A 15528-nucleotide genomic window follows, 5' to 3' on the forward strand; every position below is an offset into this window, starting at 1 on the left:
GATCCCTCTGATAAGGCAGGCATTGTTGGAGGTGTAAGAATGTCCTGTATGAATCCCAATAGTTGGCACAGTTGGCCCTGGGCCACTTGAGTGCTATTTGGAGTGAACTGTAAGCGGTGGGCAGACAGGTAGATCTGGAAATACGGGCTTATCACTTACTGAGTCAAATTCACAACTATGAGAGCCTGTGTATTTATCTACTGTTGGCAATATGGAGGCAGTGATATATGTAGAGGTGGTATTTATAGGCGAAACTCATGATAACAATACACCAGAATTGCTAATAAAATCTTTAATAGGTTTTTAAAGCCAGGCAGTAGCCTGCTTGTTTGAACAGTATTCAATCTGCTAGATTTCACTGGAGCCAATGAATTTAAATAGAACCCTGGCAAACGCTGCAGTGAGATTTGAACCCAAGTGTGTGTGTAGAACTGAGGAGCCAGCTGGCCTCAGAACAGATGTGCTCCCAGCAGTGCCTGTGCTGGAACCACAGTGGGCACGGGAGGGCTCCCTGTGGCCGAACGTGAAAGAAAACAGGATTGTGGACTGAAAGGCATTGGAGAGAGCCTCCTTCATAGATGAGCAAAGATCTGCTCCAACTTGCCCAGCAAAATCATTCAGCCACTCAGGCAAAGGAAGAACTGGCACTCAGGCCGCTTTCCACCTTACTCCTGATGATGTTAGCATATACAATTAGGTAATAATAATTCATTTTCTCCTTAAAGTGTGTTAAGAACAATTGGAATGAATTTGCCTGATTGGGTTATATGGCTTCGTTTGCTTTCTCACTGACCATCAACTGGCACCATTTACTTACGAGCTCCTCCACCATCTGCCCAACTAGTAGTTTTCATATCCTGTGTAACCGCAGGGCCTCAGAGTCAGTACCACTAGCTGCCGTAGCCCCTGGGGCCATAGGCCATTGGGTGTCCCTGATAGGCACCTGACTCCCCGGGCTTGAATAGCTGTGTGCTGTGACTTCTCAGACAAGCCCTGGATTTGAACACTTCTCAGATCTCTCTGCTAATACGCAAGCCCTTGGCCCAGCCTGCTGCAGCCTCTTTGGATTGGGCTCACTGCCTCCCCCTGCAGTCTGTGCTCTGCAGCATCCCAAGTGTTCTTCCCATGCAATCCCGGCATTCCTGGGTCTAAAGTCCTTGGTGGAGGCTGTCCCCCATGCGTCCTTGTGGTACAGTCCACATCAACGCATACAGCCCTGCACGCTCCTTCATCCCCGTCTCCCTCCTACTTCCCTCGTCCTCTAGTCTCCAGCCCTTTGGTGGCTCCCTGCCCCATGGGGCTTGCCAGGGTTGGCCTGTCTTAGGGCTGGCACAGGCACTGAGGTTCTTTGCCCCCAAAATTCTTGCTCCGCATCTTTCCAGTGCTTCCTCCTCCTTACCATTCAGATCTTCATGCTACCTCCCACAATGTGTTTCCTGACCACATAGGCAGAGCAGCCCAGCTCCCGTCCCCATTCTTCTCAAGCTTGGCTGCACAGTAGAATCACTTGGGAAGTGGGAAGAAACAAAAGGCTGCCCAGGTCCCTCCAAAGACAATTAATAGGCTGTCTGGGGCTGAGAAGCAACTGCTTTAAGGTATTCCTCTATCTTATGCTCTATATGGAAGTTAACTGATTATGAATCATCTTATTTTTATGTGGGTATGTTTGTGTTCATTGCCTCTTTTCTCCACTAGGATGGAATTCCTGGAGGACACAATTCTGTCCATTTTACTCATGTTCGTAGTATCCTTAGTGCCTGGGGCATTGCCTGGTACACCAGAGATGCAGGGAACTTATTTGCTTGGTGGCTTAAACCACATATATTTGCAAGGCATTTGGGAGGGAAATAAAAGAGCTGGAAAACCCCATGTTAAAATCATGGAGGCCAGAGCTCTTTTGATAAACTTGGGATCTCAGGAAAGCCCAGTTCTGTGTTTCTGGCCCCCCCCCCCGCCCCGTCCCCCCTGCCCCGCCCCTGACATTCACAGATACTTGAACCTGGGTGGTCTGGTGGTTGGAACTGAGTTTTTGGAGTTCATTTTGACTTTTATCTCTGCCATTAATCCTGGACAATTGTTTGGCTTCTGTTGTAACACACGGAAGAGGGTTATAAGAAGAAGTTATTTTTGCGAAGCACTCTTGTGGTTAGGAGCCTTAAGTAAAGTGGTAATTGGATTTTGATATGGTGCATTGTCTACAACCAAACTTCCTGAAGGCTGAGCAGATCAGATCCTTATGTGCAGTTGCTTAAACTTTCCTAGCCACAGAGTTGGCCTGGAGGTGGAAGCCAGGCAGAGGATGAAAGGGACCACATGGGGTATAAGCCACTGTTGAGCAGAAATAAGCAACAGCCCGCAGGAAGAGAAGCTGGAGGTTGTCCTCCTTGGATAGCCGGTTAATGTGACTTTCTGTCATTTGTTTCTTTTTTCAGCCCCCCTCCCCCACCATCCCCATCCCTCATTCAGTCCTCCTGCCACTACCTAAGCTTAGATCCTTGATGTTTTGTTTCATGTAAACTTTAATTCTTTCTCTCATTACAAAAGTAATTTAGGACATGTATTATGGAAAAGACTAAAAAATATGGGTAAGCAAAAGGAGAAAACTTTGTTTCTAAGATTTTAACGACCTGGAGAGAACCATTGTCAACACGTTGGCATACATCCTTCGCACTTTTATGTATGTGTTGTTATTTTTGTCCATTTTTAACAAAATGGAATCTTTTTTGTATCCACTTATATAACTGACCTTTTACTTAATAATGTGAATCTGTTTGTAACGATTGTGGTTGGAGAGTATCCTGTATATGGATGTTCCTTTATTTAATTAATCATGTATTTTTGCATATTGAGGTGGTTTTTGCTTTTTGCACTATTGACTGTGCCACTTGAACATCCTTACACATAAAAGTTTGTGCACGTTCATTCCTTATTTTCTAGGACACAGCCTGGAAGTGGGATTGTGGTGTCAAACAGTGTGGGCACTTCTCAGACTCTTGCTGTGTTGTCAGATTGCCCTCTTTGGAGAGCGTAGCACTCTAGACTCCCCTCGCCTTGTCCTAAGCCACCCTTCTTTCCTCCAGGCCTTCATGGCTCTTTCCTGGATTTAGCCAACACATCCCTCGACGCCTGGCTCTTCTCCTTCCAGCTCAGTTAACACTCCTCTGCCAGACTAAATGGTTTAAAGCACAGTTCATCGTGTCATGAAGAATTTCAGACATGGGGTACTGTCAGGATGTGAACCCCTTTGCCCCTGCCCTTACTCCAGCATTCTCGCACCGCTGGTGGCTCGTCACCTGCAGCCTTCCTGCCTTGGTTTCTGGCCCACGGTCTGCCACCCTGTCCCAGGCCATCAGTTTGGGGCTGGGGGAGGGGAGGGCGGCAGGGGTTGCACTTTTCACCTGTGTCTTCCCTGCACACAGAGTAGGCATTGAAGCCCCACTGCTTTTGGCGGCCTCTCCTTCCCCCACCTCCCTTCTCTGCTCGGTCACATGTTCCTTCTGCAAGATCGATGGTACACGTCCACTTGGTTGCATCGTCCCTCTGACATCATGTGATGGTACCGACAGTCCCCATCTCTTTTCCCTCAATATAATAAAAATCTTTCCTTCCTCTCCACTTCTGTTACTCACCACTTTTTCCCATAATATAGTTTTCAGTCTGCAGTCTCTGAGCATCTCTTGGCTTGCAAATATGGGAGGAGACCTAAGGGGGTGCCAGTATAAGGAAACACTGGCATCGTTTGGTGTGTGTCCTTCTAGTATCCTATAGTGTATGTAAGAGTTACATAATCGTACGCAGTCCTGAGCCCAGTGTGCACATACAGTCCACTTGGAATCCCTTTTCTGCTTGCCTCAGTATTTGATTATAGGATGTGGTGTTTAGGCCGCTTTATGCGGCTCTCATGGGGTTGTAACATTGCTGCTGTTCCAGGTGGCTTTAGAACGAGGAGAATAATGGCTCAAGTGGTTTGAAACACAAAAACGACTTCCTTAAAAAAATCTCTGGTGACATTGGAACCAAGAACAGTAGTTAGAAACCTACTTTTCACTCATCCGAGTGGTTGAAGGCCTTTGAAAATGGGACTGCTAGGTTTGCTTCTCTTCACTTACCTGTGTCCTGCTCTTCGTCGCTGCGGGTGGGCACACGCGAACACTGTTCTGCAGGTAGCGATCACGGAGTCCGACCAGAGTTGTGGGATTTATTTTAGAGGGCATCGGACATTGTCAGAGAAGTTTTGGGTGGAAACGGAACCAAGTGAGCTCACCAGCCAGGTCTGAACTTGATTAAGCTTGTATTTTTTGTTGTAATTTACTTTAATACCCATTAAATCTATAAAGCAAGACTGAAATACTGTTTATGTGAAAGCATATATATATACGTCTGTGTGTGTGTGTGTAGATAGCATGCTGTAAAGGAATATAGTACTGTGTAATTATTCTGTTAGCCCTCTAGTCAGATTACCTTGAAAATCCTTAGTGATCTTGCTGAACAGTAAGACATTATGATTTCATGGTTCATCTGTCTACCTCCTACATAGATGTATAATACTTGTATCTAACAGGATTACCAAATTACATACCTTTTTGGTATCTGTAACATGCCTAAAATACCAGAGTATTCATTGGCCAAATGGCCAGAAACCACAGTGACATTGCCAGATGAGGATTTGTTCATGCATATAGATAGGTTTCTCATACCATTTTGAGAGATGTAAGATACTCTTTTTATTGTATTTAAGTCTTTATTCCAATCATTAAAATTTTTAAAAATGCCTCTTTTCTGAACAATACACTGTGCAATTCGCTTTTGATTAACCACACGTCTGTGCGGGGATAATTGAGCAAATAGGATTATTTTGTGCCCTGACAAATTGCCAGCAAGCAGTTTGGTGAGCACTGTGGCTGTATGGTTGTTGGTACCTGCTCAGAGGAGTCCTGGGAGTAGGAGCAGTGGCGAGAAGAAGGAGAGTCAGAGACGTGTTCCCTCTCTCCTGCTTCAGTAGTGTGGAGAGCGGAGTGTGAGCCCTGGACTGAGCAGCCTCGGGCAGTCTCATTCCCAGCTTTAAGGTGTCTTTGTTTCAAAACTCCCAGATCTGTTTCCTGTCTTAGCCTTTGTATGAGTTTGCTAGGGCTGCTATAACAAAGTTCCCCCAACTTGGAAGACTTTAAAAATAAGTAAATTTATTGTCTCACAGTTGTGGAGGGTGGGATCAAGGGTGTCAGCGAGGTTGCTTTCTTCTGAGGGCTGGGAGGGAAGATCTGTTCCATGCCTGTCTCCAAGCTTCTGCTGGTTTGCTGGAAATCTCTGGCATTCCTTTGTTTATAGAAGCATCTGGTCTCTGCCTTTATCTTCACAGATATTCTTCCTGTGTGCATGTCTGGGTCCAAGCATGCACTTTTTAGGACTCTAGTCATACTGGATTAGGTGCGCACCCTATTTGGGTCGGAGCTCCTCTTCACTAATTACATTACAACAACCCTGTTTCCAAGCAGTGGTCATATTCTGAAGTACTGGGGTTTATGACTTAAGCATGAAATTTTGGGGGGAGGATGCAGTTCAACCCCTGTTAGCCCCTCTCCCGAATTCCACACTGGTGCTTTTGGTTTCCTGCTGAACACCATATTCAGTATCCCACCAGTACCTCAAATGGAATAGTCAGAATTGGTCTTACTGTCTCACAAGGTCGTTCTCTCTTCTTTTTTTCTCTCACTCTTATCTTTGTTGGTCATATCTTCCTGCTTAGTTAGCCAGGTTGGATGTTTTGGTTGTAGTGAGACCCTTTTCCTGGCCCTCAGTCTCTGACATCCATCTCTACCGAGTTCTGTCATTCCTGCCTCAACTGTATTTCTCTAGCCTTTCCTCTCTTTTTAATCCTGGTGTGATAGCTCTGGCTGAGACCCTTGTTGTCTCTTGCTCTCACACTATCTACCTCTTATCTCATCTTGCCTCTTTTAAATTCATATTCCACCCCAATTCTTTTTCTTTCTTTCTTTCTTTCTTTCTTTAAGATTTTATTTATTTATTTATTTGGCAGACAGAGAGAGAGAGAGAGAGAGAGCACGTGCGCATAAGCAGGCAGAGTGGCAGGCAGAGGCAGAGAGAGAAGAAGGCTCCCCACCAAGCAAGGAGCCCGATTCAGTACTCGATCCCAGGACCGAAGGATCATGACCCAAGCCGAAAGCAGTGGCTTAACCGACTGAGCCACCCAGGCGTCCTACCCAATTCCTTTTCTAAGACAAAGATCTGAACCTGATATTTATTAGTGCCCCCCACCCCAACTTTCAGTGATTCACTGCTTGCAAAGAAGACAGGATTTAGTAACTTGGGCCTTTAAGATGTTCCACAGGTGGCATTATTCTAGCTCAAGTCATTGTTCACCCTTCACAACCTGTTAGACATGGGGTTGGCAACTCCTGCATCCTTCCCTAAGCACAGCATATCCCATATGTTGTCCCCTCTCTGTTTTCCTCTGTTCTTCCCTCAGTGTGGAACGTCTTCTCTGTGCCCTTCACTCTTCTCGCCATCTTCCCGTCCCAGCTGGAATTGGGTCTCAGTCAGATGGAAACGAGGACACCTGGGTTTTCGGCCAGAATGCCAGAATCAGTTGCTTCCCCTTCATAGAAGTCGTTGACTTCTAGTTTTCTCAAAAGTAAAATGAGGGGGCGCCTGGGTGGCTGAGTCATTTAAGTCTCTGCCTTCCGCTCAGGTCATGATCCTGGGGTCCTGGGGCAGGGAGTCTGTTTTTTCCTCTCCCTCTCCCTCTGCTATTCCCCCTGCTTGTGCGTGCATGCTCTCTCTCTGTCAGATAAATAAAACCTTAAAAAAAAAAAAAGTAATATGAGGAGATTGAAGTAGATGATCTTTAAGATCTTCTCAATTTCAAATTTTTTTTTTAAAGATTTTATTTATTTATTTGAGAGAGAGAATGAGAGAGAGAGCATAAAAAGAGGGAGGGTCAGAGAGAGAAGCAGACTCCCCGCCAAACAGGGATCCCAATGCGGGACTGGATCCCGGAACTCCAGGATCGTGACCTGAGCTGAAGGCAGTCACTTAACCAACTGAGCCACCCAGGTGCCCCTAAAATTTCTTCTTTAAATGCCACATCTCCATGAAGCATTCCCTAGGTTTGTAGGCAGAATAAATCACTCCTGTTGTGTCCCCGTAACACTTTGTCTTCTGTAAACTTATGACCCTCAACTTGGGCATTCTGGTGGGCATATATGCACGTGACCACCTTGTGCTCCCCCAACAGGCTATAAGCTCGTCAAAGACCCCTGAGAATGTTTGACTCCGCTTTCCTTCTTTTCCCATCCCTGTCTACCCAGGTCTTGCTTGCATGTAGACTCTCAGTGAGACACACTGAGTGGTAGAGAAGATGCTCTTGGGCAGGCATATTTATGTAACACATGCTGTTCCTGGTCCTGAATATTCCCTTGCGTTTGGAAGGATGTGTTTTGGATGGTGAATGACAGAAATCGTCTATTGAACACACGATGGGATTTTCCTTCCTTTGTGACTTTATTATGGTCAGGTGACTTTCTGGAAAACACTTAACTTTGTAACACTTTGTATAAAAATGTGTTCTCTCTATGAGATGCTTAGAAGTAATTAAGTGTTTTGAGAAACATAGGAAAGCACTCCTGTTTTCTTCCTCCCTCTCTATCCTCCAGAGACTTGGACTATTTCAGTGTATTATTGAAATATTTGGACATTTAAAATACAGAACAGTGGCACCGAACATTTCTGGGAAAGCTTTTGTGGATGTGTTTCCTCCTTGGAAGTCAAAGCATCTGTGGCCTGCTGTATTGTTCCTAACGGCCAGATTTGATCATGTCATGACCTTGCTCAGAAGCTGTCAATCACTCCTTGCTTCCTAGAGAAGAAAAAAGAGGCCCTTTTTTTGTTTCCATGCCCATCTCTGGTCTTCTACTTCTAATCGCATTTCACAGTGTTTTTCTTTTATGTGCTCTGCTGCCCAGACAAAATCAGTTCCTCACTGTTTTCCCTTGTCCACGCCCTAGCTGTCTCGCACCTGCCTCTCTGCTAGGGTCCCCTGACCAGAGTTCCCGCCCTTCTGTGCCCATGACTACGTACCTGAACCTCACGTGTTTTTCAAGACCCAGCTCGCATTCCATTTCTGCTGCAAAGCTTTCTTTGATTTCCTCCCAGAATTCTGTTTTCATCGTGTTGGTCCCTATCTTAACTTTGTGTACTATGTCTAGTTCTAGACTAATGTCATCTGCCTGATGGGACCGAAACGTCCTTGGCGTCCCATTTCATGTCTGTGTGTGTTCTACTGCTCCTACCAGTGCTGTGCGGCCAGCTGAATCCACATGCGGTCGGTGGATATAAACAATGGATGGGTCTCTCTGAGCCATTTTTACATAGTGTATAAAGGTGTAAATGAACGACAAAGCTGCTCTGTTTTGCTGCTACACAATCGCATCCTAATCTAAAATATCTCCTCTTTAATTCTAGAATCCAGCAATATGCCTGAAACAAAAATGCCATTTTGGCTAAAACAGTTACATTTGAAATTATAATTCAAACCTGTCATGTTCTTTCTTAAGGTCCTCTACATTGCTGTTTCAGTCCACTGTATGTGAAAGGAAATGCTGAGTGTTAATCAATGGTTTTAGGTTTGAATGTAGTTTTTTGACAGTGATGTTTAATTTTTTTCCTTAGTGTCTATTTGTGTATGCTTTTATTTGCCACAAGCTACTGATTTTATGCTCTGTGCTTGTTTTATGTTGCAGATTAATATCCTTTCAAGAGTTCGTAGCATTTGAATCTGTCCTTTGTGCCCCGGATGCTTTGTTCATGGTGGCCTTTCAGCTGTTTGACAAAGCTGGCAAAGGAGAAGTAACTTTTGGTAAGGGCATGAGTGTGTGTGCACCTAAGTGAGTACAGACTTGTGTCAGCCATTTGTTTGTTTGTGTGTGTGTGTGTTTGTTTTCATCCCCAGGAATGAAGTGTAGGGAGAAGTTTTGCAGAGGTTAAGCATATCCCTTTTAACAAAGATTGTTCTTTGTTTTGAGCTCCAGATATCTTTCTGTTTGAAAAAAAAAAAAAAAAAACAGATCTCTGGCTTAGTTTTGAAACTCTGGTTTAGTTTTAAAGTGAGGGAGGTTGTGCGTGACTTTTTCAGAGCCATAGACCATGGGAACTAGGCAGGACTTCCTTTCATTCCCTTCAGAGTCAGTGGTGCGTCCCACGGATAGGAGGAAGACGTCATCCACTGCCCACGAACAGAAGGTACCTGCGCCCCCAGCACTTACGGTCCTTACCTGGTTCCCACGGAGTAGTGCCAGGGCTCTGCCCAGGATAGGAGCTCAGGGCAGCACCAGAAGAACCTCGGTCTTCCAAGCCCTGTGTGCCCCCTTGCCTGGGTGGTTGTGCCTGCCTTGCTCCCGCCTTCTTTATGGTGAAAAGCCAGAACCCGTCTCACAGGGAGTAGCTGCAAAGCTGCAGAAAACCCAGAAGTCCTTTAAGTATTAGGAGAAAGGAAGCAGCGGGCCAGGAATAGGTTCTTTATTAAAAATAAACTGCTTCCCAACGTATGAAAAAAAGTGTACAAATAAACTTTTTTATGCTGAAGGTATAGATTGGCTGGAAAGTACCACAGTTTCCTTGGTCTGTGTGGTATCCAGTGGGTGCTCTTTGTGCACGTGAACCTGCTGTAGATAGCACTGCCAGTGAAAAACAGTCGAGACGTTTTGGACTTATACATTGTTGATGCAGGGGAGATGGCTAAGGTACCCATTTCAAATGTCTTTATTCATAGTTTCCAATTCATTTAGACTTCTTGGGCTTTTCTTACTTGACGGATGGTGAGAAATGTACAGATGAGAGGAAAATACAGACCGTATCAGCATACCTTCTATTCTGGAATAGTTTGGAAATTGGAGACACTTAGCTCCTTCTACCTCTTGGCTCTGTTGTGCTTGAGCAAGTTAATCATCCTCTCAGGTCTTCATTTTCCTTCTCAGAAATGAAGACAATAGCTGCCTAAAGTACAGGTAAGGCAGTATAATAGACTTATTTTAGAAGCCTTCCCCCTTCTGTAGCCATTCATCCACATTCATTGGACATGGCAGTTATTTAAGGCTTGATCAACTGAGGCAAAACATGGACATGTGCCTGGTTTTGTTTTGTATACTCTAGAAGCTTAGATGCTTTCCGTGAATACTCCTTGAGGATTATTTCATATTTAAACATCCCAGGAATAACTTCAGTTTTTTCCTTTCCCATCAACCCAGTTTGTCTTAGTGTCACTGTAACCACAGCTTTTCAGTGGAACACCAATAAAAACATGTCCCCATTGAAACTGTGGAGTAACAGATGAGCAGCTGGCTCATGGTGGCCTTCATTGACGCAGTGAAAGCCAGTTTGATGAATACATTAGGACAGCGTTTCCTGGGGGTTTACAGAGGACCGGGGGCCGCACATCTGAGTGAGTTGGGCAGTGTCATGCACTCAAGCTCTCCTCCTTCCTGGAGCACATGTGGAGGCGGGGGTGCGGGGGCACCGGGGTGGAGACAGGGGCCCTGAGAAATGGCCTGCACGTGTTCTCCTTACGTCTGAGTGTGAAGCAGTAACGGGTATGGGTGGCACCAGCCGTAGACTGACCTGGTGGAGAAAAGAATCAGGAGACTGTCCCCCTGTGAGGAGGGAGGGGCTGTTGGTGTGAGCAGAAGGAAGGAGCAGGGGAAGAGGCAGGGGTGTGTGTGTGTGGGGGGGTCATCTGTGAGGTACAGCCGGCGCAGTAGCAGGAGCGTTCTCTGCTTCTTACTAGTGCTCTGTTGATGGGCAGATCGTTTCAGCCTTCTGAGTCTTATTTTCCTCATCTGCAGAATCAGGGTAGTAACAATCTGAGTTACAGAGCCATGTGAGGATTACAGGGTACACTGCATATAGAGGTGCTGTCTGGAGAACAAAGAACAGAGGCCTCTATAAAAATATTACTAAAAGAAAAAACTTGAGAGAGCAAAGGAGGATTTCTTTCTTTTCTTCTCCTCCTCCTCCTCTTTTTTTTTCTTTTTTCTTTTTCTTTTCCTTTTGTTTTTGTTTTTGTTTTGCATGTGTCTGTTTTGGGAAGCCCTGCACTTCCAACTTGCTGTTTAATCACGGGCCGGGTAGCTAGTCCTTTGCTTACCATCTGTCTGTGTTAACACCATCTCATCTCTGAAGGCATAGGACATTGAAATGAGAAATCACGGTTTCTAAGGAGCTAAAATTCTAATGACAACATCAGTTGCGTATAATTTGTAGAAGAAATGCACATCTCCTCTCCCAGTGTCCTGCCCTCCACAGGCAGTTCGTTCCAGAACGTGCCTGTCTGTCGACAAAACAGAAACAGCGTATGTCCTGTATGCATTTATGTTGCGCTGATGGGGTCCTCACCTGGGGGTGTGGGGTCACACAAAGTAGCCTGGGCTTTTCTGAGCTATTCCTCCCTATTTGGGATTAAGCTGAAACTGATATACACTACAAACAAGAACCCAAATGACCATCAAATTACAAATTAATAGCTGACTTTTAACGTTTTTCGTAAGGTAGGGTCCTCCAAGAGAAGTGGGTGCTGTGTTTAGGAGGCTTTTACCCAGTAAACAAAATCACAGGGGAGATATGGCAGCCTAAGGAGTGTTTCAGCAGCAGGTATCTTTAGAAGAAGCTAGTAACAAGTATGTTTTACAGGAAACATATAATGGGGTTGGAGCCACTTTTTTAAAAAATGGAGTTTGGGAGAAAAGGGGACTGACTTGGTCTCATAAGCCTGCAGAATTCAGAGCATCCCGATCTGTGACCTGGCAGCCTGTCTCTGTGAGGTGTTGGAGATGTACCTAGTGACACTCCTACCTCCGCTTACGCCCTTAGCTCCTTGTAAACCCTTCACCCAAGAATGACCCTTTCATGTTTCAGAAGGTTGCCTGGGTGTGCCTCTTTGGGAGGGGTAAGCATGAAGAGATAAGAGAAAAAGTTCTCCTTTCTTACCTCCCAGATTGTCTCCATTGGCTGTGGTCACGAGGAGAGCATTGTTTCATGGGACACAGATTGATCTGGGGTCTTCCCGTGGGCTGCAGGGCTGAGGGAGGAGAGTGTCCTCGCTTCCCCATACCTCCTGGCCTTGCATCCTGTCCAGAGGAGACCTTTTACCTTCTTGATCTGTACTTGTCATGGATTTCCACATGAGGGCTTGTTTGGAGCAGGGCTGGACGAAGCTCCTTAAGCAGCAGTGTTTGCTACAAGCCGCCGTACTCCTGCTCCCGCTAGTGCTGATTCTGGTACACACCGAACAAAACTCAGGTGGCGTGAGGGGCGGATATTCCAGTGTTACCTTTCAGTGAAGGCTTGCCCTGTTTCCTCTGAGGCCTTGTTTATGTTTGTCATGTTTTCATGTCTAGATACTCCTGTGTTTGCTGCATTGAAAAGATCTTGATTAGGCCAGTTTCATTCCTTTGATGTCGAGTTTGTTATGTTTACTTGTTTCCTCTGAGGAAAACTGTATCTTTAGTGTTTTGTTCTCACCATGTTTTCTTGTTTTGATACTTGATATTTATAAGTGCGTTTTGAGATGTCAACAGATATGTACCAGGGTGTCCGCCTAAGAAGAAAATTCTAGTCAACAATTTGCAAAAACACTTTGTTCTGTTTTTATTTTATTTTTTATTCTATTTTACATGTGATAGTGAATTTTTGCTTTTAATTTTTTAAAGTATGCTTCTCACATAAACATAGTATACATACAGAAGAATGCACGTATCCTAAGTTCTCACAGAAACATAGCATGCCTACAGAAGAATGCACACATCCTAAGTGTACGTCTTGAAGAACTTTTGCACAGTGTCTGTACTTGTTTTATCACCATCCAGATCAGAAGGAGAATAGTGCTGGTGCTCCCTGGGCCCCTTTCCAGTTATCATCCCCCAGGCCCAGTGCTAACCGCTACTAACAGCTAACATCTGTCACCATCCACTGGGTTTGCTTGTTTTTAAACTTGATAAAAATGAAGAGATACAGAACATTCCATCTCGCTCTGACTTTTGGTCAAATTTCATTTGTGAGAGTCAGCCATGTCTTTGTTGTATTTGTTTTCCCCCTTGTTCTTTTTCTTTGTTGTATACTATTCCTTCGCATGACTTTATCCTAATTTGTTTATTCATCTTACCACTGGTAGACATTTGCACATGTCCAGCTTCAGTAGCTGCAAATAATGTGCTTTGGATGCCATTTCATCTGTCTTTTGGGTTGGGGGTGTGGGGCCATTTCTAGGAGTAGAACTGTTGGGTCTTAGAAAAGGTGTGTGTTTAGCTTCAGTAGATACTGCCAGACAGTTTTCCAGAGTGCTTTTACCAGTGCATTCACACTTTCAGTGTGTGAGAGTTGTCGTTTTCCTATGCCTTTGCTAACACTTGGTATTACCAGTCACTTTTATTTCAGTGATAGCTCATTATGTGGCTTTAATTTGCATTCCCTGACTGCTAATGGCTTGTGCAACCTTAAAAAAAGTATTTGCTTGCTATTTGTGTATTCTTTTGTGGTGTGCCGGTTTTTCTACATACAAGCTGTTGATGGGTTGTGTATCTCAGATATCTTCATTCTGTGACTTAACATTTCCACTCACTTAATAGGGCCCTAAGGAACACAAGTTCTGAAACTTGGGTAGTACAAATTATCAACATTTTCTTTTACAGATAGTGCTTTCTGTGTTCTATTTGAGAAATCTTTGCTTATATTGAGGTCCCAAAGATAAATCTCCTATGTTATCTTCTAGAAGTTTTTTGTTTGCCTTTCAAATTTAGATTTTTAGTCTTTCTAGAATGTGCTTGTGTTTTTTGTTTGTTTACTTTTGCATGTTGTGGGGGTCAAGATTCTTCCCCAAACCTCATGGATACCTAGTTTCCCAGCACAGTTTATTGAAACGATTGCTCTTTTATTGCCCTGTGGTGATATAGTGATCATATCATCTGTGGGTCTTTTTCTGCACTCTGTCCTATAATTGTCTGTCCACACCATTGCTATACTCTCTTAATTACTAAAGCTTTGTAATAAGTCTTGATTTCATGTGAATCTTCCCACTTTATTTTCTAAGATTATTTTGGCTGTTCCTGGCCTTTGGAATTATCAAAACAGTTTTAGAAAAAGTTGTCTTTACAAAAATCCTGCTGAGATTTTGAATGCTATTGCATTGAATATTTTAGTGTGTTTTTATGTATATCTGTATGTGTGTAAATTTTTGACTGCCTAAAGGGTTTTTTGGAGTAGTTAAATAAAAGCTTATTTATTCTTTTTTAAAAAAGATTTTATGTATCTATTTGAGAAAGAGAGAAATTCAGCAGGGGAAGGGGCAGGGGAAGAAGTACTAGCAGACTGCCCACTGAGCAGGGATCATAATGAGTCATGAGTCATGACTTCCTGACCTCATGGTCAGTCATAACTTGAGCTGATGTCAGATGCTTAATCGACTGAGCCATCCAGGCACCCCTAAATGAAACCTTGTTTAGTAATAAATGTTAGTCTGCCTGTTCCACCGCTATTTAGAAAGCATAAGATGATGGAAACTACAAATTTTGAAAGAGAGAAGAGATGATACATATCTATGTGATTGTCATCTGAAGATGCTAGTGTATGTCTGCCATTTTGTAGCTAGGTCTCTTGCCAGTAGGAGTCAGTGCTAAACCTCTCAGAAGGAAGAGAGCAGGAACAAGAGCCATATTTTATATGTAAGCTGAAGAGTAAGCATGATTTTTTAAAATATTCATGAATCTTTTAATAGATTTAAATTATGTTGACACATTGAATATAATAAATGGAAAGAAACTTCAGAATTCTGTGAACTTGAACATCATTGATACTTAACTATCACATTAACATAGTGGGCAAGAAGGACATACAGAAGAGTAACTCATGGTGGAAAGCAAGCAAGGAAGGAAAAAGAGGAAATATTTGTTGATGGTCTAGTTATTTAACCAAAGGAAAGAAAGAATGAATAAAGTGATATTATACTAATTACATATTTCTACACCATTATTTGAGGAGTTGTTTATAAGAACTTCAGTTTATGATATTTAAGGCCTAAGACCTTATCTTTTTAAAATTATGTTTTTTGAGTATCAACATGATTTTCCTTTTTTTTTTTTCCTTCTTTTTTAAAGCATTACTTCGCTGCTAGATCAGGAGCAGCACATTTTTTCTATGAAGGACCAGATAGTAAATATTTTGAACTTCATGGGCCTTAGGGTCTCTGATAACTAGTCAACTTTGCTGTTCCCATGGACAGTATGTAAACAAATGGGTTTGGTGGTCTTCCAGTAAACGTTTACGTACAGAAAGAGTTGGTGGGTCAGTGGAACATAGTTTTCCAACCTGTTCAGCAGACTAGTAACAGGAACATCTACAAGTTGATAATTTTAATGCTAGGCATTAAAGGATTAATAGAATGGGTAAGGTCTGGTAATATTGGGGTGATTACAGTGAGCTATGAAACAAAGAGTGTACTCCTCTGTGCACAGTATGGTTTGGTTGGCT

At 43.6% G+C, this 15528-nt stretch overlaps 1 protein-coding gene across 2 annotated transcripts in view; it reads left to right on the forward strand.

Annotated features, from left to right (window-relative positions):
• SLC25A13 (solute carrier family 25 member 13) overlaps positions 1 to 15528 on the forward strand; it is a 180805-nt gene that overhangs the window by 58436 nt on the left and 106841 nt on the right. For both annotated transcript variants that reach the window (XM_059396811.1, XM_059396812.1), the window contains exon 4: positions 8757 to 8872. In XM_059396811.1, the coding sequence (XP_059252794.1) occupies positions 8757 to 8872 (116 nt within the window). The remainder of the gene's footprint in view (positions 1 to 8756; positions 8873 to 15528) is intronic.

The sequence above is a fragment of the Mustela nigripes genome, chromosome 4, assembly GCF_022355385.1.
Source record: "Mustela nigripes isolate SB6536 chromosome 4, MUSNIG.SB6536, whole genome shotgun sequence".
In the NCBI taxonomy this organism is placed as follows: Eukaryota; Metazoa; Chordata; class Mammalia; order Carnivora; family Mustelidae; genus Mustela; species Mustela nigripes.